Source organism: Bombus flavifrons, chromosome 1 (genome assembly GCF_040668555.2).
Source record: "Bombus flavifrons isolate JBK064 chromosome 1, iyBomFlav1_principal, whole genome shotgun sequence".
Classification (NCBI taxonomy): domain Eukaryota; kingdom Metazoa; phylum Arthropoda; class Insecta; order Hymenoptera; family Apidae; genus Bombus; species Bombus flavifrons.
The window spans coordinates 20,412,001-20,439,275 of NC_138442.1; the positions used below are offsets into that span (position 1 = coordinate 20,412,001).

General features: G+C 35.6%; 1 protein-coding gene across 20 annotated transcripts in view; it reads left to right on the forward strand.

Annotated features, from left to right (window-relative positions):
* LOC138190159 (titin) overlaps positions 1–27,275 on the forward strand; it is a 149,828-nt gene that overhangs the window by 19,176 nt on the left and 103,377 nt on the right. For all 20 annotated transcript variants that reach the window (XR_011172702.1, XR_011172607.1, XR_011172689.1 and 17 more), the window contains 16 exons: positions 14,656–14,698; positions 15,387–15,661; positions 16,196–16,410; positions 16,591–16,812; positions 17,674–18,011; positions 18,610–18,958; positions 19,291–19,529; positions 19,788–20,017; positions 20,224–20,367; positions 20,493–20,750; positions 20,965–21,108; positions 21,203–21,475; positions 22,113–22,658; positions 23,321–23,798; positions 24,568–25,148; positions 25,982–26,524. Coding sequence is in view for 16 of the 20 variants with exons in the window: in XM_069109558.1 (XP_068965659.1) it covers positions 14,656–14,698; positions 15,387–15,661; positions 16,196–16,410; positions 16,591–16,812; positions 17,674–18,011; positions 18,610–18,958; positions 19,291–19,529; positions 19,788–20,017; positions 20,224–20,367; positions 20,493–20,750; positions 20,965–21,108; positions 21,203–21,475; positions 22,113–22,658; positions 23,321–23,798; positions 24,568–25,148; positions 25,982–26,524 (4,878 nt within the window). In the remaining 4 variants the exon portion in view is untranslated. The remainder of the gene's footprint in view (positions 1–14,655; positions 14,699–15,386; positions 15,662–16,195; positions 16,411–16,590; positions 16,813–17,673; positions 18,012–18,609; positions 18,959–19,290; positions 19,530–19,787; positions 20,018–20,223; positions 20,368–20,492; positions 20,751–20,964; positions 21,109–21,202; positions 21,476–22,112; positions 22,659–23,320; positions 23,799–24,567; positions 25,149–25,981; positions 26,525–27,275) is intronic.

Below are 27,275 nucleotides of genomic sequence, written 5' to 3' on the forward strand. Positions count from 1 at the left end.
TTAAAGAACGCAATGGACCTGGCCGCCACTCAAAACAAACTCACTCAAAGATTCGAACTGAAAATTCCGAACAGCGTATTGAAAAATATTTGGACAGCTGTATCTTTATAATTTTCAAATAATTTTTATTACATTTTTCAGAATCTATACGATAGTAGGAAAGATGAACGAACTTGTTATTCAATCATAACGTAATAGTATGAATGAATTATCTCTAAACACACACACACACATATATATATATATATATATATATATATATATATATATAATGGAGTATCGTTAGTAGACTACAGATCTGTCGACACGAAATCCAGATATATAAAAATGTACCTGAAAAATATCGAAAATAAGGTACTTATAATATTTAGTAGGTGGAAGAAATTTCTATTATATTCACAAGCAGATGAAATTGCATGAACATGCACGGTCCAACAACGATAATACTCTGAATGATTATACTCTCAAATGAATACGTATCTTTCGATAAACGTGGTAATTGTTTGTCTATCGTAGACTAATGCGTCGACTGTTACGTAATCAATTTTCTATATTTAACATTCGAGCGATTTTCTTGGATTACAGATGATTATAACAGTGCAGATCAACATATCGAAATATTTACTTGAACTGAGTTCAATAGAATGTTAACAAGACAAATAACAGAGGTTTCAAGGTTGAACAGAAAACGCCGGAAAGCTGATAACCGCATCTGTCACGAGATCTCCTTTTGACTAACCGTTACCTTGAAGCTAATGATCATTGAACATTCATCGACGCAGAGACATTGCAAGACGACAATTAATAAACAACAACACAAAACATTCTCTCTTAATTTCAATAAGAATCATTTTATAAATTCCCAGAGAGATACCATTTTCCAACATTTAACGATCTTCCACAAAAGATACAAAGTTACGTTATTTTACATTTCATTTCTCAAACAAAATCTCTCCATTTCATTTGCTTTACTTGTTACGACACGGTATCGTCAGATTTCCATTGAAACACCAAAATTTCGATGCTATCCGTGTCAATAATAAATCTCGAGCTAGCTATGTTGCTAACTCGAATATCGACAGCAATGTCCTTCGTCTCGACAAACTTGTCCCGAAAAGATTTTCCACGGCAATACAACTGTAAACTGATTTCCCGTAAATTCTTGGAACTCGCGTTTCTACGAAATACGCAGCGATTCGGAACTTTTGCCGAGTAGTGTACACTTCCTGTCAAGACGAAAATATTGCTCGCATTATTCCAACAACCCTAACACGGTGCAGCAGTCTCGCTTTGAACCCTCGAACTGCAAATACGAGCGCTGACGCACGTTGTTGGAAAGGAGTTGACAGGCCGGCAACAAAACGTCAACGAAACTTCCCTCAAAGGATACGAAACCGTACGAAACGTGCCCTTCGAGTTTCCAACTCTTTCGAAACATTCTCCAAGCCAAATTACACGCAGCCTGAGAGTCTCGAACGAGGATCGTTATTCTAAGCAACGGATAATTGATGGAACGCGTCTCGGGGAAATGGCAATTTACGCGAGTTCCAAGGTACACAAGGTTGGAGGCGTTCCAATATGGGGGATGAAAATACCGTTGCGTTGCTGTTACGTTTGTGTTTATTGCGCGATCCCATGCGAAAATCGAGAAGTTGCCAGATACACGAGGGGAAAAAGGAAAAGAAGGAGGAATTAAGGTTTGTTTTGCACCGAGGGACAAAAGAATAAAGCGGTGGAAGGGTTTTAGAACGTGTTTGTCGTTCCCCATGAATCACTTGGCCGAAATAAGGCCTGGTCGCCTCGCACTCCGAATATTTTCGTCGCTTTAATCACCGCAATAGAAGCATTAATGCCCACTTCTTTCGAATACGCCCACGACCCTCGACCTTGCTTTTGCCTGTATCGCTCGAACAATAGATTCGTGGCTACTGTCGCTTTCTAAATTGAAGATTCGTGTTTCGATACGATCGATGGTTCTGATTGGAGAAAGCTTTTAATATCATTCGAGTGATTTTTTTTTGTGCTAGGAGATTTTGTATATTTTCTCGTTAGTTGGAAGAAATAGTTGTTTTTCTTTTTTTTTTTTGTAAGTAGGTCAAGTTGTTAACGATGTTGGTGAAGAGCTTCAAACGTCTTTTTTTATTTTTCAAATAGGATTCCTTTATTCGCGAGTCTCCTATTTCTTTCGTTTGCTGTTCCACTTCGATGAACATGAATTGTACGATATATGCATCTGCAAGGATTAAAATCGATCTATTCGTTGCTGATTTTATGATCGTAGAAATTTCTTGTTAGAGAATGGTTCGGTTAATGGGTTGAAAGATTCGATCGGAAGAACGAAATCTGTTGATTTAAAATAGATGGAAAACGTGATATAATTTAATTGTTCTTTTAACACAGTCGATGAGTGTCAACGTTGTTATATAACTACAGCATTCGTTTATTTCTAGTCTAAGTACACTAACGATAAGTGGCCAACGACTTATGAATTATACACTAGTGTAGATATTGCATCGTAGCGTATATACCGTGAAATATTTTCTGGATATCAGGAATTTATAACGAAGGTCGTAAAGCATATAAAAATCAAAAGTAATAATTTAGAAAATGATAATAAATTTGGACTAATAAGAAATGACAGAAATTTATTCCATCGTGGATTTATGTATACAGAGTGCTTCAAAATAAGTGCTACTTGAAATTCGTTCGTATTAAATACGCGCTAAAGCCATAAAATTTATTCCACTTTTCCTCTAAATTACAATTCGCAGATTATTTATCCAAATGAATTATGTATACTCGGGAAAAATCTTAATCTCTTTGCATTCCATTTTACCAAGCTCTATCATTTTATTAAACGTTTCCTGTTACACATTCTATTAAAACAGATACGTAATTTCATTCCAGAAATAACGAACTTGCCTATGAAACGAAAAATAATAAACATACATGCACACATATAAATATACTTGTATACAACATAATTTCTAATACAAAAATCAAGACAGACATTGCACGTTGAATTACGTTCACGTAATATACGAAACGAACATCATTTCAGATGACGTATATTTTAAAGTAAGCTACATGCATAATCCTATACATTCGTGAAATTTTATCTCTAAATTAAACGATATTTCATGTAAAACTCCTACGTACCTTTTTCTCGAACGCGATTGTGAGAAACGTCTCGCGTAGAGGGGAAGTTGGTGAACGAGCGTGCGCGCGTTTGATGTAAGAATTTTCAAGTGGCTGCGCATTTCTTCCGCCGGTCACGCGGCAGGAACAACCGTAAAGAAAGTAACGTAATTTTCCACGAGTCACGGTTATAGTCACGACTATGAATTTAAATACGTACGGTTTACGGCGTTCGAAACAGTTCCGCCGCAATACCTTTGCCAACTGCGCCTTCATCGTTTAATAGAAATCATAGCTATCGACGATATTCGCTGACTTGTACACGTCGCTTTCCTTAGGACGTAACTAACGTTAAGCGCGTTAATCGCGCATTATTTAACTGTGAGATGGTTTCACGATGCCGCGATATACAAAGACGAACATTTATTATTCGATTACGTTCGCATTAATGAATCTTCTGAATAGACTTGATCGAATGAATTTACGTACGCACGATATGGAAAAGAATTGAAATTGGAAATTACCTTGATAAAGTTTTCTTCGAGTACACCTGTTAATAGTTAAATTATAGCGTTTGGACAATGGAATATTAACGAAGGTAATTTTCTTTGCGTTATTATTCAGAATATAAATAGAGTACTAGCCTATACTGTTATTATTTTCTTTGGAAAATACCTAAGTTAATTTTAACTATTTTCTGATGTAACACAGTGCCAAAATATAATATCGAGATATTCGTACGTAATTTATTTTTAATGATTCTCGGTTGAAAAAATTGATGTTTGAATGGGAAATGAATTTTGTTGTGAGCATTAGGTTTACAAAATATTCCGTGCTTTTAATTTTATATTCTCATGAATGAAACGCGTCCTCCAGTTCCGAGGATTGAAATAGCCGATCGAGTAATTGCTGTTCTTTTTGAATTTCGAACTTCTTACATCCACTTAGATACATGACGTGTGTCTTGATAGGAAGCCAAAAATGTCAGCGAAAAATCTCTCATACCACTTCTCACATACTGCATCTCTATCGAGTTAAAACGCAAAGTGAAGAGTTAAGCCCACGATTCGTCCATTGCATTTGTCTATTATTTTTACTACTATTTTTTAAATTGTATCAAAATGCCCAATGATACGTTGCTTTTATAAAAACTAGATTAAACAATATTGCATAAAACATCATAATAAATATCGTACAGATAAAAAAAAATATCTGAATTTGAAAAAAAAAAGTAGAATATTTCTCCATGATACTAAGAGCATGAAATTTCTATTTGCATGTAACAAAACTTGTCTTTATCGAATGAAAACTACGATCCCGATTGCACATGCAATTCCATATTATAAGAGCTAATTACACAAAGGGCTGATATCTAAGTCACAATTCGATATTATACGAACAAGGGTTAACACCTAGATCGTAATTCTAAAATCATTTGAATTAAATTAAAAAATTCGTCGAATGTAGCGAAATTTAAGCGGAGGTGTCGATAAGAAATCTGACGATAATTTTCAAACAACGCGAAACGTTTGGAATTCGCATGGCAAATATGAAAGTTGCGTAACGAGAAAACGAGACGCGTCGCATCGACTCGTTTTCGACGAGCACGAGCTGTCCTGGCAGATTTCGCCGAAAGTCTGGTTGACTCGTCTCACGCTCGTTGGTGTCCAGCAATTTTTCGACCGTCTAAATTTTATCAGAAGGTCGATAAGTTTCAGCTGTCTCATTTTCGTGGCCGATGAAAAGTAGCTCGAACTCCACTTCCAAACCAAAAATATCGGACGTGTATAACTTTGCGGCTGATTTACGATCGTAACGATGCTCGAGCGTTTAACAAGAGAGATTCTTGAGAGCTTTACGGATGCAATTACCGCTTGGCAAGGGCACGAAGACAATTAGTTGGGTTTATAAACGTGTTGACGTGAAACGGCGCATGATTGCCATAACAATTCTTCGACCTTTCTTTCGTCGTAAATACGATTTCTTGGATGATTGAGGATGACGAGCTTACGAGTATCAGATCGAAAAGACCGTCATCTGCGTCTCGATCTCAACAAACTTTCAAATATTTACAGTTCGAAATTACCGATAAGAAAAAGCAGTTGCTAAACAGATAACGTTGTTGACGTTGTCCTTGTGAATTTCTTTTTAATTCGAGTAGGAACACATATTTATTACGAAGAGTATTTGTAGTTTTTGATGATTAATGAACGTACTAAGGTTCAGCTGATTTGCTTGTTTACCAAAATTAGTTACGAATTAGTACCAGTATGTTGTATAAACTGGAGTATTTGTTAGTAATTTTTTGATAATTGGAGACAATCCTTTCATATTTTGATGCAGAAAAAATAGCTATTTGTATATAAAAAGTTTCATAAAGATAAGAAAATGTTGCATCGTAATTTTTGCATTAGTCGTTGTGTAACCCAACGAGACTTTTTCAAGATCTTCGAATCACGAGCAGTCGTGGCTTCGTTTCCCTTAATCATCATCCGTAACAAATTCTGGCTCAGCCATTTCGAGCTCCTGCGAACATCTGCAATTCTTTTAAGCAATAAAAATTTATTTTTCAACTTGTCCTAAATTTCTCGTGAATTATCACCTGCAACGTATTTTGTATCGATGTTTTTAACGCTCGGTGAAAATTCGCCAAAACCCTCGGATATTAAAAAGCTACGATTTAAAATTACCTTTAATTATTAACCCCAATAACGCTAAAACCACCAATAATCCTCGAGGAACAGCCATGTCCGCGATATACTGCGTGTTCGTGGCTTCTAAAAATTTGCTAAATTGCTCTGTCCCAGAGCAATGTCAACGGACGGATAATCTTTCCTTTATTGTTCCTTCAATGCACTCGACATTGACTCGTGGTGTGCCAACACAGACGTCTGTCTATCTCGCATAGTCGAATTCGAAGAGTGCCAACGGCGGTATCATGCTTAAAAAGAATACAGGTTGCGCGTGGGACGCACGAAATTGCATACGAAAAGCTCTCGACGATGCTGAGAAATTCGTAATCGATGAAAGCCGTGACAAAGTCAGCTGTTGATGACGAGATGCTAAATCATCGTTATTAATAAAGCGGCACCTAAGGTCTTCGCGTAACGCCAAGTTACAATCGGCGAAACGTTGCAAATGAAGCCGTTCCGATCGTTAATTTCGAACAGTTACCGATCCATTAACGAATCGATGAGACGCAGCTTGTTTAATAAATATGGCGAAACGCTTGGTTGCATACGCTTTGCGAGATTTATTTATGTCGTGTTCACGAAGACGGGAGAACGGGACTAATTAAACCTTACTTTACTTTCGACTAAAAAGGAAGTCATTTGCATGATTCGTTTTGGATACCAGAGAAGATTTTAACGAGAAATAAAATTTACACTTGGATAATTCAATTCAAATTTTATATAATCGATGGATATTCGTCATACGAGTTCTTTCATATTGGTTGCATTGATTGTTGTATAAATTCATTTCGATTAGTGTACTGTATATAGTTATACCGTTTTGGATACTAGAGGACATTTTAACGAGAAATAAAATTTAACTTGGATTCAATTCAAATTTTATGTAATCGATGGATATTCGGCATACGAATTCTTTCATATTGATTGCATTGATTGTTGTATAAATTCATTTCGATTAGCATACTGTATGTAGTTATACCGTTTTGGATACCAGAGAACATTTTAACGAGAAACAGGAATAAAATTTATACTTAAATTGAATTCAAATTTTATATAATCAATGGATATTCGTCATACGAATTCTTTCATGTTGGTTGCATTGATTGTTGTATAAATTCATTTCGATTAGTATACTGTATGTAGTTATACCGTTTTGGATACTAGAGGACATTTTAACGAGAAATAAAATTTAACTTGGATTCAATTCAAATTTTATGTAATCGATGGATATTCGGCATACGAATTCTTTCATATTGGTTGCATTGATTGTTGTATAAATTCATTTCGATTAGTATACTGTATGTAGTTATACCGTTTTGGATACCAGAGAACATTTTAACTAGAAACAGGAATAAAATTTATACTTAAATTGAATTCAAATTTTATATAATCGATGGATATTCGTCATACGAATTCTTTCATATTGGTTGCATTGATTGTTGTATAAATTCATTTCGATTAGTATACTGTATGTAGTTATACCGTTTTGGATACTAGAGGACATTTTAACGAGAAACAGGAATAAAATTTATACTTAAATTGAATTCAAATTTTATATAATCAATGGATATTCGTCATACGAATTCTTTCATATTGGTTGCATTGATTGTTGTATAAATTCATTTCGATTAGCATACTGTATGTAATTATACCGTAATGGGAGTAATGTAGAATCTAGAAAAAGTTTCAACGAGTTGTAGGATATCCAACTTGAATGAACTGATTTATTCGTTACATATACAATGTTAAATTCATAGATTTATTTATGCTTAAGTTTTAGATTAAATCATAGATGATGTTAAGATAAATATATGTATATATATATGAATAGGTTACAATTAGCAACTAAGTCGGATGTTTATTACGATGCTCCAAGTTCGATTTTTCTTTAGTTTCTATCTAAAAATTTGATTTTAATACTGCTAATTAGAGATTAATCTAACAGACACTAAAATGAATTCAAATATATTCTGACACCTTTACTCGAGTGAACTACATTTTTATTACAGCCGTATAATTTACATTCATATACATATTCTCTTTGTGCTTAGGTTTTTTAACTAGCTCGTTAAGATCAAAATAATAATAAACAATGTCTTGTAAAGTGTTTTTCTACAGTGCAAACCAATTTTACTGAATTAACTAAGCATCTGTATAATTAGCATCCTAGAAGTTAAAGCGCCCATCCAGATGTCAATTAATCAGCCACGTCACTTCCTGCTAACTGTACCTAACTTAAAGAGATCGCACCTACCTAAGAATAACTACTTAATAGCGTAAAGCGCATAGATATCTGCATACGAGTACTTACATAGAAGTATGTACTTTGATCGAACGTCAAATTTAAGACCAACGTTTAAAAAAGAACTCTTTCCCTTCGCCCATTTCTATTATATTTTCAATTAAATATGAAATTAAGTTTCAACGTAAATACGAATCAGGGCACAAAAGTTGCTAGAGGAAAAATATTCGCTTCGTGTTAAATGTATTAAAAAGGCCCTTAAAAAATCCCTTTTCCTTCACCGATTTCATATATTTCAATCAAAGACGAAACTAACTTGGTACACAGATATATACATCGGTTTAAGTGTTTAGTCGTTACAAAGAAACCTTCTCTTTCACCTATTTACAATTTTTTGTATCAAGCATAACCTACATAGTACGAACATACATACAAACGCATAGAAATCCATATACAAAATTACGAATTTTACGTTGAATATACATAAAATGTAAACTAGACCTTTAAAAGATTCCTCTTCCTGCATCAAAATATTAGAAAATAGTTTACATAACGATGTTCAAACCTCGGCGGATCAGCTTCTAAAAAATCATTCTCTTCACCTACGTATCTGAATAACACGCATGGTCACTTGCCCAACAATAGCGAAAGCTCGACAAACCGAAGCTAAGCGAAGAACCGAGGCTCTTCCTACCATTCAAAAGAACAGCATCGCCCCTCGAAATCAGCTGATCGAGACGTCAGCGGCTGTCAGTCGAGGTCGTAAACAATAACCTGACCCAACAATCGATCAGTCAACCGAGGAACAGGCAGAAAATGTATATCCACCACCATCGACCTACATCGACCATGAACGAAAAACACGAAAAGTAACCCTCGAATATGCCACCATGTTAAACATTTATCGAAATATTCATAGAAATCTTTTCTTCGAGCAAATTCACTCCACCCACGTTTCACTGTCGTTTGCAATAAACATTTATAAATATTTTCAAAGACAGAGAGACTGTCCAACCGCTAAGAAAGAGAGAAACATGCTCAACTATAAGGACAAGGAGGGTTAGAAGGGGCGGGATAACAGCGTTTGGAGCTGTTTTATTTTGGTCAGTGACTGGCTTTGCGTAACGTCCACGGCGATTGGTCGAGGTGCATGTAGTCCGGCCGGTGGAGACGCGTCGCGGCGCTGGGCGCCGCGCAAAGATAGTTGCTCCTAAAATGGCTCACGGTAACGCGATCCCCATCTGGATGCAAAAATAGGATCCCGCGGTTATCCGACCACGTTACGTCCTTCTCTCTCTCTCTCTCTCTCTCTCTCTCTTTCTCTCATTCTCGCTTCTTCGTGCGTTTCTTTCTGTTTTCGTCTGTCTTTGTCCCTCTCTCGCCCCCATCTTCCCTGTCTCAAACGAGAATGGCACCGATCTTTCTTTTCTTCAGCGTTCGTTTTTATCTGCGTTATACGCATATACGTATGTGCGTCTCTGTTTATAAAGCTGGAGGTGATTGTTGGTACCTTGAATCAGTTTGCAATAATTTTGATAATTGGTGACAGAGATGCGGAGGAATTTTATCTTGTCTGGTATTTTCGGTGATAAGGAAATCTTAGGCTGATGATGTGTTCATCATTTCGGTAGAATCGAGAGCTGATGAATATTAACAGGGCCAGAAACGTGGTTAAAAGAATGGAAGCTACGTAGAGATTTGTTTGAATTTTTTTAATATTATGGGATTTGTGAATATCTTGGCGTACGTCTTTGCACGTTCAGATTTCTCATAGACATCATCTAAATGTTTGATTACAATGAAATTTTGTGTTTAACAATACTTAAATGATATTTAATAGTACCTTTAATATCGATCATAGGTCTGATCAAAACCTAGTAGTTGTATTAGGTTGTCCGAAAAGTTTCTCTCGTTTCATAAGACGATGAAGAACAATTTCTGTTTTATATTATTTTATTGATTTAAGTACGATCCATTTCGTTCTATTTCTATTATTACGTTCGTGCACAATTCAATAAACATTGTGCGTCTATTATTTCCTTATAAAACGAAAGGAACTTTCCGGACAACCTAATATTAATCCTCAATCGCATAGTTAACCCTGAAGAGATTATCTAAATTACTCGATCTCTATCACATAAAACATGAAGTATAAATTAAAGTTAAATAGCCGCAAATCAAACAGCCCAAGTCGATTCTAACTTTTGATTTTAATCGATGTTAATTCAAATTAATGAAATTAATTTGATTTTAGTCGGTCGTAAACGAACGAGGGATGTAAAAATTCTATTGAAAATTAATATTAACATTGAGAGTATTATTTCGTTAAATCTGATCTCCCAAGACTTTTGACCGAGAACGTACTTCGCATACGTGAACTTATAACTCCTCCTAGCAAGGTTATGAATGGCTCCTTGTGAAACGCACGCGTTGATGGATTTCAGGTTGCATATTTTTATTTCGTCTCCAGACGATCGATTTGCATACTCTGGGTGGCGTGAGTTACGAAGTCACATTTTCTCGTGACTCAGAGAACCCGTGTTAGTAGCTTAACTTGAATTCTTAATAAATGTGTGCTTGTTCGTTCATTAATAGGACCATATCTTGAGATGATATTGAATGTAGGGAGCCCAACAGAGAAAGAATCGATGTGGTTTAATTGTTAAATCTGTACTCCATTGCTATTTTACGTTAAAAAAGAGCGAACATCTCCGAATAATCTGTGAATGAATAGAAGCGGTTTGAAATGCTTGCTAGACTGTTCAATAGATACTTTTATCGAATAAAATTAGAAAATGTTCGACATATAAAATAAAAGATCGAACGATCAACTGATTAGCTAAGAAAATTATCTTCGGAAGTTGGAAAGTAGAGAAAAATAAGGAGATGTCAGAAGCATTATTTTTTCTAATTTTCATAGAATTTTTTATGGTATTTTCTTGCAACAAATAAATATATAGCAGCAAATAATTTGTTCCTATGAAACGTTAAACGTAATCATGTAGCTGAGTGATAAAATTAAAAAATCGAAAAGAGTTGATCGGTCTGTCTGCCGATTCTTCGTTCGATCGATAGTTCTATGTTTTTTAAAGATTATTAGTCATCTCTTGGAACTGTACAGTTGATAGAACAAACATGGATTCGTTATCTTTCGTGTTTTTTAATACCAGGTGCCCCAAGTCCCTATTCTACCTTGACATTCTGACGCTATTCTTCCACGTAATGTCTGTCGATCTTTATCAAATTACAATATCGAACGCTCAAAAATGTCATCTACTTCCAAACGAGACTGTGTTGCTCGTTCGTTAAATACAAACATCATTTCATCCGGACGTATATTTTCGCTCTAAGGTATCTACAACGTCACTGAAATGTGTAAATCAATGAGAAGAACTTAACCCTAATTTTATTATTAATTATTATTAAGATTTCATTCTGGCTTGATGATAAAGAACTGTTAAATATCGAAACGATTCCATCCACAGTTATTAACACTAGAACTACCGATAGTTAACACGAAACTATTCCTACCAAAACCAGTGAAAATAACTGGTCTTTAAAAAATACGTAATAATAGAATACTTTTATATTTATTGATTTATTACTTTCTTACAGAAGCAATTCCACGTTATGTAGTACATTTTTGGTACTGTTAATCCATCTGGGACCATAATCCCTAAACGAGTGTTGACACATTTATAAAATTCATTCTGACTGGTGTGGTATTTCTAGTGTTAGCATTTAGCGATCGATCCGGAATTTTCCTGATAACTGATTTTCATCATATTTAATGATACATAGTAAAAATTTAAAAAATGTGCGGCAAGTTGTATTAGGTCGTCCGAAAAGATTCTTTCGTTTTATAAGAAAATAATCGATGCACAACATTTTTCGTTTTATATTATTTTATCGAATTACGTATGATCCATTTTGTCTTATCAAAATAAAAATCATAACGTTATACAAATTAGGTTTCATGTTTGTATAAAGATGCATCGTTGTAAAGGACGTGTCTGTAAAGGAACGACACTTTTCGGACAACCTAATACAAAACGAGGAAACTGGTTAATTGAGGTTCGATAAACAGATTACACTTTTACACTTTGACGAGTACCAATCATTTTTACAGCTATTGGTATAAGTAGCCGTGATACAAAATTATTTTCAGTCTGAACACATAAAAAATAAAATAAAATTCATTATATTATTCTTCTGGTTATCGTTGCGAAAGTCATTACATCATTGCGGAAAAAAATATAACATGAAGTAGGAATTTTAAAATAAAATGGTAAAACCAGACAATTTGATTGCTGTGATAGTTCTAGTGTTAATCTTGTAACTGCAATTTAGCTTTTAAAAATCAGCCATCTCACGTCATTATATCATATTTTCCGCTGTACATTCTCATAATGAAAAATCCTACAGGTTAATCCTAATAACGAAAAATACGAAATCGACGCGGGTATTTTTATTTAGAACGTTGCAATTAAATTACATCGTATAAAAGAAAATTGAACAACTGTACGATTACTCTCCTGTAACAGCGAATATTTCTAAAGACAAATTCTACTGTGGACAGCAAACGGTGGTGATATCTCGCAGTAACAAATATAATAACAAAATATTAGAAAGAAAAACAATTTGCAGCGAAAATAAGCGCAACGTCGCGTCTCCACGCTTTCTCACTAGCTTCTTCCCTTTTCTCGGATTTATTGCGCGATGCATCTCGCTTAAACATGGTTCGAATTTCTGAACGATCGCGTCACCGCTTCTAGAATCCACTCGGGTGCTTTAACCGTGATAACGAAAGTGGTTTAAGCGGCGGTCGTCGAGATTGTTGTCGGAAGTTTATTTTCGTCGCGTTCCCGTCTAGCTGCTGTCAATTAATTTCCTGTAGCTGGCGCCCGTTTAATCGTCGGACGCATTGCCCGCGTAATTTCGATCGAAAGAGTCCTTTAGCTCGCCAGAGTTGGACGATGCTGGTTAGTAAAAAGAGAACACGCGAAATTACGAGGTCAGAAAAGCGATCCTTTATTTTTCCTCGCGCGTTTGCTGGTGAAATGGCGCAGATGTTGCCGATGATTCAGACGCTTTCCAGCTCGTGAAACGATGAAATTACTTAATCCAGGAATTGGCGAACGAATAACTAACAGTGTGTCATAATGACGGTTGTATACAAAACGGTTTCGTGTTATAAATACGGATTTTTAGTGGAAACCGTTAGAGAAATTTTAGGTTGCACGGATATAAAGTATTTTTATGTGAAAAAGTAGGACGTAGAGTTGGAAAATATCGAATTTTATGCTGTTAGCTGATTTATTTCCGTAGTACCATTTTTTATGTACGATGCTTTTTCCACGTCGATTTATTAGAGCAATATTCTTCAACAGATTTTAATGTTTTGTTACGTCGAAGAATTAAGTAGATTTAATGCTGTATAGAGAGACTGGAAAATTTTACTCTTCAATTTCTCTCCTTTCAATTTTTACTTTTCTCGAAGAAAGATTAAAACGTTTGTCTTAATACGATGTAGGTTTTCCTATATCGAAGAGATAAGAAAATTTGATCTTCCGTAAAAAGATCGAGACTCCTTTCTCGACTTCTTTCTCTCTGGATTTTTATTTTTATTGAGAAGAGTTAAAAGAGTTAGATATGTTACGATATACAGGTTATGATAATACTATATAATAATTGATGTGTATAACAGAATTTAGATTTTTTTTAGATTTTCTGGATATTCAAAAAGTCAAAGAAACTACGCTTGAGAGTAATTGTTTCGTCTTGTCCATGGAGGACTAGAATTATTTATCTCCATGATTTTCAAAATTACGTTTCTATCCAATTTTGTCGAGTTTAGCTGATTCGACTGTAACTGGATAGATTTGTAGAGAATTCTAAAAATTCCATAAGATAATACCGTTACACTCGATGGCAACACTCGAACAAATATTTCTATTTATCTCGCGCGACACAATTAGAAATTTCAAGAAGCATCGAATACATTTAAAATAAAAGATATCACGATAAAAGTGTTATATTATATTCGCATTGTTTGAAAAATTACTCGCTTGAGAAGAGTTGAACACGAAATGTCAAAAGTAATGTAAATACGCTTACGGGTCACAAGTATTTCGCGTCAACGGGGCCCCGTGCTTAATTAGCAAATTGACTTAATTGCACCGAGTTCCAGTGTAGATAAGTCTGTAAAAAAGGTGCACGGTCGGCATTGCGCGTGACGGCGACAGAGAAGAAAACGGCGTCAACGCAACGGTTCGTTTCCTCGGCTCGTTCTGGCCCAGTTGGGGGGAACGAGAAGGAAATACACCAGTAGCAAGCATCCCATAAACAGAAATAAAAGTGACCAACGTGGAGAAAAACTAGGCGAAAGCTTCGTAATGCATTTTTCTTTCGTTCGAAAGATCGAGGACGAGATTATTTAATGACGTATACGTAGGAAAGAAAATTGAAAATAAAACTGCTGTTTATAAAATCGATCGAATTAACGTTAACATTAAGCTAACCTTTTATTTTTACGCGAAGATGTACGCAGAATTCATATGTTGTTTCTTTTGTTGCTTATAGTTCAAGGGGAGATTGTGATGCAGACGACGCCCACGGTACCAACGTGAGTAGTTTCCCATTTATTTGAAAAAATATTTCTCCTTCCATTGAGAAGTCACTTCAGGCTATCTCATTTAGGATATTTCAGAATTATTGACAATTGATATCGTTTTAAGAATTGTAAAAGATTCTGGTAATTAAATTGGAATTATCCCACTTCGAGTAAATTGAATTATTCGTGTAGATTTATGTGCTTTTTTTAATTCCTTTATGGTTCCAAAAAGCTTGAAAATATTCGACATTTTTAAAGAAATTCTACAAATTAAATACCAATCGATGTTTCTGTTATATTGTCCGAAAAGTGTCTTTCTTCCGCAAACGTGTTTTTTACAACAGTGCACCTTCATACAAACGTGAAACCAAGTCTGTGAAATGTTTATCTGAACAGAACAAAATGGACCGTACGTAATTCGAGATAATATTATAAAACAAAAAAATTATTTCCTTATAAAACGAAAGAAACTTTTCGGACAACCTACTATAACGCAATTATCGTTCAAGTCAAATGTTGAAGTCCTTGAAAAGTCGTTGAAAAATGATTGAAGTCTTCAGGAATAAAAATAAATTCAAAGATTTTGTGGCGACGAATGTTAAAAATTGAAGAATTTGCCAGAATTTGATTTAATGTTACGCGACAATTAATAGACATAGAATTTAAATTAAAATTAAATTTCTCATAATTCTCGTTACAGATTTACCGGCAGACCCGGCGATCCATCGCCGCCGGTCTTCGAACAGATCTTTAAGAACGCCAGATTCGCGCAGGGTGGAAACGCGATTTTCGAAGGACGCGTCCGAGGAAATCCAAAGCCCACGGTATCCTGGACGCACAAGGGTGCGCCGTTGTTGGAATCATGGAAAATTCGAATGTCTTACGACGAGAAGACCGGAGCGGTCACGCTTCAAATTAACCAAATTGGTCCTGGGGACGAGGGTGAATACACGTGCAGTGCTAAAAATCAATACGGTGAGGCTGTTTCTCAAATATCTTCAACGTACAATTCTGTTCTTGTCGATGTATAGCTCGTATTAAAAAATCAGCGTTCCAACTAATTAAAGAGTTTCACGTGCTCTTTTCCACTAGAGTGCTTGTTAAATTATTTTGAAATATAGATACGTGGACTAAAACTGGATAGAATTAAATTGCCATTTCGTACTGAAGAGAGTTTTACCTCGATTATATAGTAGATCGCAATCATAAACGTTTATTAGAGTTTTATAATTGAAATTTCCATTACGTATGCCGAGTGCAAGTCTATAAAAACAAACATTCCATTAAGTTCTGATTTTATCCACGAATAAGAAGAAGGAGTATCTACTTTCTACGATTACATGATTTATATTAACATTTTCTATGCCGCTTGGATTTAGCCAGTGATACGCGTTAACTCTTCATCTTACGAATAAATGAATATAAAAATATTCTTTGAGAAATTATTCATTGAATAAATAGAAATAAAATTAAAACATTATAACACCATATTTTTCTTTTTCTTTTTAGGCGAAGCAATCTGCTCCGTTTACATTCAACCAGAAGGATTTGGACCTCCACAACAACAACAGATGGGTTTCAGGAAGGAATATGCTCAGACCTTCCAGTCCACCGAACAGAAGTCTCAAACAGGAACACAAAGCGTTCAACAACGTAGTTATCAACAAACGATCGATAAACGAAGCTACGTTAACGGAACTTCCATCAGCATCGAAGATTTCAAGGTTGCTATTTTATCCATTTATTCAAGAACAGATATATATATCTACGAAGAAATATAAGAACAACAAAAAATAAGCATAAGAAACAAATATACATACAGAAGAAATTTATCTCTTGAGAACTTTGTTTTTTTTTTTTTGATTTATCGTTGAACGAAGGATAATAATATGACTAATTTGCAGGTGGACACTTTCGAATACAGACTGCTGCGGGAAACGGAGTTTCGAGAGTCGATTACTCGTCGTTTCGTGGGCGAATCCGACGTGCAGATTTCGACGGTGGTAGATCGTAGTCTGGGACCGGTTGCACCTCCGCAAATCACACAGAAGCCCAGAAACTCGAAGCTTGTCGAGGGATCCGATGCCGTTTTTACTGCGAAGATCTCAGGCAATCCGAAACCAAGAGTAAGCCGATGACGTTTTTAATTCGTTCGCGTCTTTGAATTTTGTATTATTTAATATTTGACATTTGCTATATTTCTCTAAAGACTTTAGTTTAGGAGTTAGTTTGGTTTAGTTTAGTTTGGTTTCTCTAAAGAACAGAATGAAAATACGTATGTATTTCGATAGATTTGGAATGAAATCGAAGAACAAAGAGAAAAACTAAACCATCGTAGGAAATAAGAGAATGGAAAGACACGAGTCAGCAGAGGATGTTTATGCGTTTATGGCAAACTGAAATGTGCAAAAATATACGGAATGCACGTAACATGCAAAAATGTACAGAACGTTTCATTATTATAATATTTAAGAAACGAAGCAAGTCTTCATTCAGGTTTTCTTTCTTTAGTTTTCTAATAAAATAATAATCATAATTTAATTTTACGATATTATTATAATTTTACTATAATATTTAAAGAATCAATTAAGTTTAATTTCTTCGCTTATTCTCGTGATATGAATTTGCATAAACGTCCTCGATCTATTTAGAAAATGATAAAGAACGATGTTGCTTAAATATATTTACGAAAATAATTTTCTACGCAATTCCACTTTGTATTTCAGTTAACTTGGTTCAAAAACGGTCAGAGGATCCGCGGATCACAACGCGTGGAAATGAACCACTGGAATCATAATTTAGTTTTATGATATTATTATAATTTTACTATAATATTTAAAGAATCAATTAAGTTTAATTTCTTCGCTTATTCTCGTGATATAAATTTGCATAAACGTCCTCGATCTATTTAGAAAATGATAAAGAACGATGTTGCTTAAATATATTTACTAAAATAATTTTCTACGCAATTCCACTTTGTATTTCAGTTAACTTGGTTCAAAAACGGTCAGAGGATCCGCGAATCACAACGCGTGGAAATGAGCCACTCGAATCAGCAAGCTACCTTGAGGATCAGAGTCGCCCTGCCGGAAGACAGTGGCCATTACACTTTGCTCTCGGAAAATCCTCAGGGTTGCACCGTCAGCTCTGCATATCTGGCGATTGAGTCCAGCGATCAAGTGGATCAGGCCTATCAAGCTCCAAGAGAAACGATCAAAACTCAGCAAATTGAAACAACTGGCGAGTCCGACTCTGGAAAAGTACTGCCGCCGAATTTCGTTCGCACGTGCACCGATCGCGATGCCACCGAAGGAAAAATGACCAGGTACGTTTCGCGTATACTTTCGAATTGTTCAATTTTTAGGAAGATACTAATTATTTTTTGGAATTTTAAAAATCTTACAACAGTGGTAGGAAAATATGTGACTTCAACATTCGTACTATGTATATTTCTATATATCTTCGATATCGATAGTTGACGATGCAGAATTTTTATCCTTTTTTATGGATCCTTTAATCTGTTATTGTTATTACTTATTACTATCTTTGTGTCGTTTCATACCTTTCATTTAGTACTGCAAGAAAAATGTTATCCATCTGACAGAAATTTAAAATCCTAAAAAGGACACAGAAGAATATTTCTACCATTGGTTAATTAACAATTGGACCAATATTTTATCATTTGCTAATAAATTAAAAAAAAAATTGCTGACCAATATTTTAATATTACTAAATAAAATATAGTAGCAATTATAAAATATAGCATTCTATAAAATAGGGTAGTATTCATTATACTGCTCTATGTTACTCTATCTTTATCTACTTTCCACTTTTACATCGCCTTACCATTCTTCTCTACGTAGAGGCAATTCTCAAAATGAAGAAATTAAGAATCACATGGAAGAATAACACGTGACTTTCAGGTTTGACTGTCGCGTAACCGGCCGTCCGTATCCCGAGGTGACATGGTACATAAACGGTCAGCAAGTAGTCAACGACCTGACCCACAAGATCCTCGTGAACGAGTCTGGTAATAATTCATTGATGATCACGAACGTGAGCCGCGCGGACGCCGGCGTCGTGACCTGTGTCGCTAGGAACAAGGCTGGCGAAACCTCGTTCCAGTGTAACTTGAACGTGATCGAGAAAGAACAAGTTGTCGCGCCAAAATTCGTGGAACGATTCACAACAACGAATGTAAAAGAGGGAGAACCGGTTGTTTTCATGGCTCGCGCGGTTGGCACTCCTGTACCGCGTATCACCTGGCAGAAGGTGAGTTAATTAGCGTTTAAAACTTAACACACACTGGTTTTCCTGAAAGATGAAATTCTCCATTCGAAGACTACAATTCTTCTGGTTCGATTACATTGAAATAACAATTTTAAAAAATCCTCACTTATTCTTAGAAACGAAACGAAAATTAAATTCGCCAGGAACTGAGCCTTTTTGCATCTGTGGGCGAGGTTTCTTGCGATATTGTTTATGCTATGCTTTGAATAACAGTGTCGAACGTCGAATGAAAACGTGAAAGAAAAATAAAAAATAAAAATGAGAGAATGGGAAGGAGCGATAAAAATAAATTTTCTTGATATCTGTTAACATAGGATGGAGTGCCGATAACACCTGGACCGGATGTGCGTATTTCAACAGATGGTAGCGGAGCATCAACTTTAGATATACCCTACGCAAAAATGTCAGATGCCGCTTGGTACCAGTGCACGGCGCAGAATGTAGCTGGCTCTACCGCCACCCGAGCACGGCTCTTCGTGGAAACACCGAAAGGAGTAGCCCCCGAACCAAGACGCCTGAACTTACCCCGACCGACGAAAGTCATCGAACCAGAGTAAGTTTCCGTTCTATTTGTGCAAATATTAATTGCTATTTAAACATCGTATTCGTTTATTTTCTAACACATTATATTGTTAATAATATAATTATATGATATTGGACTTTGAAATCCAACATTAAAATTTGATCAAATGAGATATTAAAATGTTATAATTTTATTTTTATGCAAACCAAAGGAAAATAGATGGTAGGGTTTTAATGAAATTTATATCTCGTTTATAAAGACTGGAGGTAACGATAAAATCGATTACAGACCAGCGCCTGGCCCCGAAGTGATTTATTTGAGACACGTGGAACGCGCCAAGCCATATTTGCCTCCACCCGAGGAAGATAGAGTTTATCCACCACCACGTTTCATCATACCATTGAAGGACGTCCATCAGATCGAGGGTGGACGAATTCACTTCGAGGCCAGAATCGAACCGGTGGGCGATCCCACCATGAGGGTAGAGTGGTACGTCAATGGACGAGCTCTTGATGCGAGTAAGTAACTCTCTTGAAATATTAATGTAACATTGCGAAGATCGTTCAATATTTCAATGTTCGAATCGTTGAATCTTCGTATGATCGGAATTCCAAACTTTTAAATTTATCAATCTCCAAAATTTTGAAAATTCCGAAACCTCGAATCTTCGAACTTGAAATCTTTCAGTTCATCAATTTTATCGAATCATATCTATCGATTTTAGGTTCCCGTGCGACTTCTATCTTCCGATTTGGCTTCATCTCTCTCGACTTAATTAGCATCGTTCTTCAAGACAGCGGCGAATATTTATGCCGCGTCGTGAGTTCGACCGGAGTCGCCGAATCTCGAGCTACCCTCAGCGTGACACGTGAGTTTTAGTTATTTACTTAAATTTCCTATTTCTCTGTTCTCGCGAACCGGAAGCTTCCAATATTCTCTCGAGATCAGGAAATTGTGATAATGTTAAATAAAAAAAAAAAAATCTCATTGTAGCACGCGCAACAATCGAACAGGCTAGCCAACACCCCGACAGCCTTCAATATATTCAACAGCTCGAGGATTACAGCAAGTATCAAAGGCAGGAGAGTGTGGAGGAGATCTCTTCACAGCGGCCGGCCTTCATCCGACCACTCCAGAATCTAGGAGAGCTACAGGAAGGTCGTAACGCTCATTTTGAAGCGCAACTGACACCTGTAAGCGATCCCACGATGAAAGTGGAGTGGTACAAGGATGGCAGGCCTATCACAGCTAGTAAGTACATTTCCAATGTATCCAAATTATCAACGATACTAGGATTTCTAGGTTATTCTTAATAATTAACAATTCATTATTTAATATAATATAATTAATCATTAATATTTACATAAATTCTATTTATCTGTCTTTTTGTTATTTCTCATTAACGTTTTCTCTTTTTACAAGTTTATCAACGATCAAGATTTTAACGAATAATAATTATATCTAGGCTCAAGAATCACAACCATCTTCAACTTCGGGTACGTCTCGCTCAATATATTGCACCTACGAGCTGAAGATGCCGGTTCTTATACTGTCAGAGCTGTGAACCGCTTGGGAGAGGCCGTCAGCTCCGCGTCTCTTCGTGTCTTTGGTAAATGTCGTGAAATAACATCGTCTCTATATATTGAATAATAGTATTTGAAAGAATATTTAATTACATTGTACGTGTTGTTGGATCGTTGTAGCACGCACAAGCGTTACTACTGATCTGGGAATCCCCGAGCAACAAAGGTATATCGAGGCTGCCGAGGAATTGGAAGCCTATCAACAGGCTATGCACCAGAAATACGTACAGCAACAGCCTGAACCGACTAGCCCACCGGAATTCAAATCTCCTATCAAGGATCAAAACAACATACGAGAAGGCGGATTTGCTCATTTCGAAGCACGTCTAGAACCAGTCGGCGATTCTGATTTGAGAGTCGAATGGCTCAAGGACGGACGCCCTGTAGAAGCAAGTAAGTAGAATCTTTGTCTATATTCTGCTGCAAAGTATGCTGCATGTTGTAGTTTAATAAATCCTCTACACTTGTATACATAATATTTGGAGTTATAGAATTTTTAGATCATAGAATCATGAAAAAACATCGTAAAATCCTAAGATTATTACAATCAGAATCGAAGATTGTGAGATTGTAAAATTAAAAATCTTACGATCTTTCGATGCTAAAAAGTGAAGATTCTGAAATTGGTAAAGCAATTAAATTTTAGGACAATTAAAATAGGATAAAATATTGCAGTTCTGAAATGTTAAGATGTAAGATTCGTAGCGTTTCAACGAGAAAAAATAATTACAAGATTACAGATTAGAAAATCGTGGAATTCGATGATCCCAAAATTTTCAATCGCGAAATCCCAAAAGTCTGGAATTCTAGAATTTTAGAACAGAAATTGAACTAAAATTACGATATCGCAAGATGTCAGAATTCTATAATTCCAAAATTCTAACACCCCGAAGCCCCTAGAAATATATTGTCAGAATTTTCATGCAAAATTATAATAGGATTTTCAAATTACGAAACTCTCCAATGCCAAGTGTCAAGAAATCCAACATTTCGATAATTTCAATCACACGAACGAAAATTTTTCCCTCAGGTTCACGGATCACGACATTCTTCAACTTCGGTTACGTGGCATTGACCATCAAATACGTAACGATTCACGACGTTGGTATATACACTTGCCGCGCATACAACCGCGTCGGTGAAGCACATACAACCGCTCAACTGAGCGTCATCAGCAAGAACGATGTCATCTATGACAGTCAACATCCGACCGGACTTCAGAAGATTCAAACTTTGGAAGATTCCAGCAGATATTCGCGACAAGTTCAAGAAGAAACACAAGTAACTCAAGCACCACGATTTTTGGGCAACCTGAAGGGTACTAACAAGATCGTCGAAGGTCAACGTGCACATTTCGAGGCTCGTGTGGAACCTCAGAGCGATTTAACTATGACGATCGAATGGTACCACAATGGAAAGTCTATCACTGCTGCAAATAGAATTCAAACATATCACGACTTTGGATACGTGGCTATAGATATTCTTCAGGTTAGACCTGAGGACGCTGGTACTTACACTGTGGTCGCTAGAAATGCTCTTGGAGAAGCTAAATTGTCCGCCACGATGATCGTGGAAAGTAAGTTTTTGAAATTTCGTTATACATAGGTGTATCGTGAGAAACAGTAAGCAGGTCGATGTAGATAAATGTTAAAAATCGTCGTTCTACAGCGTGTTTATAAATATTCATACATTTACGATAAAATGGACGCATATTCGTTCTAGTTGCGTCTTAATGAGATTCTTCAATTCTTTGATGAAATAGTATCTTCGGTTTAGTTAGTTTGAAGTCTTCTTTCCATGTATATTATATAATTATCTATTATTTTATTTTATTTTATCAAATAAACTATCTCTAAACAATTTATTCTTATAGACGATTTTGTTCTTTCTTCGCGTGTCTAGACGATCCAATACATTTCACGAAATAGACCGAAGATAATAAAATAGTTCTATCGCAGTGTCGAATTTGCAACAACTTTTATCTTGAATTTCGAAAAACAATTGAATCAGACAATTACTTTATAGTGCTTGAAAAAAAGAGTCAAATTTGATATAAAATTTCCAACATTAAATTTTATAATATTAGTCATAGATTTATACGATAGTATCGTAGAATATTAGATATAGCATATATAGCAGAAGTATAGAATATTAAATATAATATATAGCAGAACTATATAGTATCGAATATATATTCTACCAAACGCCATAATATAATCTTATTTATTTTAATAATAGCACGCTCAAGCGTCGATACCAGCAGTATGCATCGCACTTCCTACGAGAAGACTCAGCGTCTCGAAGAATCGAAATTCGTCGAGCCCCAATATCACATCGAGGAAATTTCAAAATCAAAGCCAATATTCGTGCAGCCATTGAGCGATCCTAAACCAGTGAGCGAGGGCAAGAACATTCATTTGGAATGTCGTTTGGAACCTATGGGCGATCCAACGATGAGAGTCGAATGGTTCCAAAATGGTCGTCCAGTTACCGTTGGCTCCAGATTTAGAACTTACTATGACTTTGGTTTCGTCGCTTTGGATATCGTGCATTCGACTATCCTCGACTCTGGCGAATATACTGTCAGAGCCACCAATCATCTTGGCACTGCTCATACCTCAGCCTGCGTCAGAGTAATCGGAAAGTCCGATGTTGTTACCGAAACTCAGCACGAGCAATCGCTCGAACAGATTCAAATGCTGGAAGATTCATCGAGGTTTGTAATATTTAATGGAATTTATAGTAGAACTATAAAACGAGGTATGGAATTGTTGCTTTTACGAGAGCTAAAAATATGTAGATATTTTTGGCGAATTTAACGTTCTCTTTTAATGGAACGAAGATACGTCTGTATATATACGAGTGTTCGTTTATTTTCGTCCTAACAGTTTAAATATAATATAGTCTATCTGTATTGGTATATTTAAATTTGTATTATGTGTAGATAGCGTTAAGAGTATCATAAGAGTATCAAAATCTATGCGAAGATTTCTAGAAAGCGATTTGGTCGAGAATCAATTGGAAATTCAAATTTCTTCTTTTTTCTAGACTCGAATATTTTTACGAGACGTTAAACCGAGTTTTTAGGTTTAGTATAAATTTAGTAATTTCATTTAGTTTCAATGCTTACACGTTATATAATAAAAGAATATCAAATAGTCTTTTTTCGTTGAACAATCGAATTGGATCTTCGATTTGAATTCGAAAAAATGTGTATTATACGAGTGGCTCAGAAGACACACTACTCAACTCTATAAATTGAAAGCTAATTTACGATTACTTCTAAAAACTTCCTTCGACATACGTAAACCCATGGAAATTACTTGCACATTTCTTAAGGTGTTGAACAGTAATTACGTTTGTGGACGATAAAATTTCGAAATTTACAAAAGTAGAATTCCCGAGTATCAAGTACCAAGTATAATACGATAGAAAGCCTTTATTATTGTCATAATAATCATATAAACTTACGTTTCAACGCACAGATATCGCAAGACCCAGCAAGAAGAAGTGACAGTGATGCAGCCCCCGCAATTCACTCGTCCTTTGCACAACATCGAAACGGTGGAGCTGACCAACGTTCACCTGGAGTGTCGTCTTCAGCCAGTTGGCGACGCCAGCATGAAAGTGGAATGGTTCGTCAATGGCAGACCAGTGAAGACTGGCCACAGATTCAGACCATCTTACGAATTCGATTACGTCGCCCTTGACATCTTGGGTGTTTATCCTGAAGATTCAGGCGTGTACACCTGCCAAGCTAGAAATCAACTGGGAGAAGCCGTCACTTCCTGTTCAGTGAGAGTACACGCTAAGAAAGATTTACTCCTGGAGTCTCAACATCCTGAAGGTTTGGAAAGAATACAATACTTGGAAGATGCTTCCAGATACAAGAGACAGGAACTGGTTGACGAAGTGGTCAATGTTAAACCGAGATTCATCACGGCTCCGAAAAATCAAGAGAATCTTCGTGAAGGACAACACGCTCATTTCGAGTGCAAACTGGAACCTGTAACGGACTCCAACTTGAAAGTCGAATGGTTCAAGAACGGTCGTCCGGTTACAATAGGTAAATGAAGTTTCCTAATAATATTTTAAGCAATGAAATTTTTAGATTTTCGATTTATAGATCAACTTCATAGAAGTAACTAGTCAGTAGAAACTAGCCAATGCATCTACCAAATTACATATATTTGATGACAAAATGTCATTAGGTGATATTGACAAAATCCACAATCACTTAGTTGCCAAGCCAATAGATCCAAACTAGATGTAATTCTAGATCCAATTAGATTTTCACATTATAATTAGATGCGTTAATTAAATAGGTGTTAGATTCGTAAATTCGTAGTGCTTTGATTTGTAGAACTCGGGGTTTAACCTTCCTCCGTCTTCTCGAAATTTCGTTTTCTTATTCCTTGAGAGAAACATATTAGGTTGTCCGATAAGTTTCTTTCGTTTCATAAGGTGATAATAGATGAACAACAATTTCTGTTTTATATTATTTTATTGAATTAGGTATGATCCATTTTATTATTATTATGCTCGTGTATAATTCTATAAATTAATATAAAACAAAAAACATTGTGGGTATATTATTTCCTTATAAAACGAAAGAAACTTTTTGGACGACCTAATGTAATACCATGATACCTGTATTTTCAATTACAAAATTTTCTTACTTGTTTTCTCTTAATTGATTTTTCCATTCGCCATTGCAACAAAAATATTGCAGTCTAATATTTCAGATCTAACTACTTCAGGCTTCGCTTGATTCTATTTTGTCAAAAAAGTACAATTGCAACGCAGAGTTTCTGAACTCTGCAATTCTGCGATAAAAAGAATGTTTTCCTTCTTATATTCGTATTTTTTCTAACTCAATATATAATTTCTTCATTGTAGGACACCGATTCCGTCCAATCCACGATTTTGGCTACGTTGCTCTGGATGTAATCGACTTAATCGCCGAGGACTCGGGTACCTACACGTGTCGCGCTGTCAATCTGGTTGGCAGCGACGAAGTGTCCTGCACTCTAACTTGTCGATCAACCGCACAAGTTCTGACAGACACTCAGAACGAGATTGGCCTGGAACAAATTCATTACCTCGAAGATAGATCGAGATACCAACGCCGAGAAGATATCGAGGAAACAACCACTCAAGCTCCAATTTTCACCACCTCCTTGAACAACGTTGAGATCAAAGAAGGTCAAAGAGCACACTTCGAGTGCAGGTTGATCCCTGTGTCTGATGTAACGATGAAAGTCGAATGGTTCCATAATAATAAGCCTGTGAAAGCTGGCTCAAGATTCGTCGAGACTAATAGCTTTGGTTTCGTGGCCTTGGATATCATGTACGCCTATCCTGAAGACTCTGGTACTTACACCTGCCGAGCGAAGAATATCATAGGAGAGGCGATTACATCTGCAACTGCAGTTGTGCACTGTAAGTCCCAGCCCTCTTTCTTTGTTAGCTTTTGATTTTGAAGTGCTTCGTTGAAATTAATAAAATAGATATGAATTCTTTATGATTTTATAATTTTATCATAAAAAAAATAAAATAGTTTAAACATATTTTAATAATACTATGATGTAAAATTTATAGTGTTTTCTTTATAATTCTTTATAATTCTTTATGAATTTATAATTTTATTATAAAAAAATAAAAAAGTTTTAATGTGTTTTAATAATATTCCGATGTAAAATTTATAGTATTAAATTAGAAAATTTAACGTTTAATTTACACTAATAAATAAACTACTAATAAACATTAGTAGTATATAAAATTTAAATTAGGAAATTCACGTAATTTATCTTGTGGTATTTGTGTGACTTGTGTGATAGTGATTTAAATATGGAACGTAAATTAGAAATCGCGGAATTTGGAGAAATTTATATTTATAAGTCAAGTGCGTGAAAAATCTTGCAGTATATAGATAGATTTTTTTTTTTTTTTTTAGAAAATTCTATCGGTAGTAAGTTTAAGAAATAAATTTTCAAAAGAAGATCTAATTATTAAAATTAAAGTAACTGCAATGGATTTGAACTTCCTGGGAAACGGTTTTATGAAGAACAAAAAGTCAGATAAATATATAAAATAGTCACGAAGCACATGAACACATAGCTAGCCACGTAGAGATTTCATATAACTGAAGAATATTTATCCGCGATGCTTGAGTAAATTTGTTGGAAATATA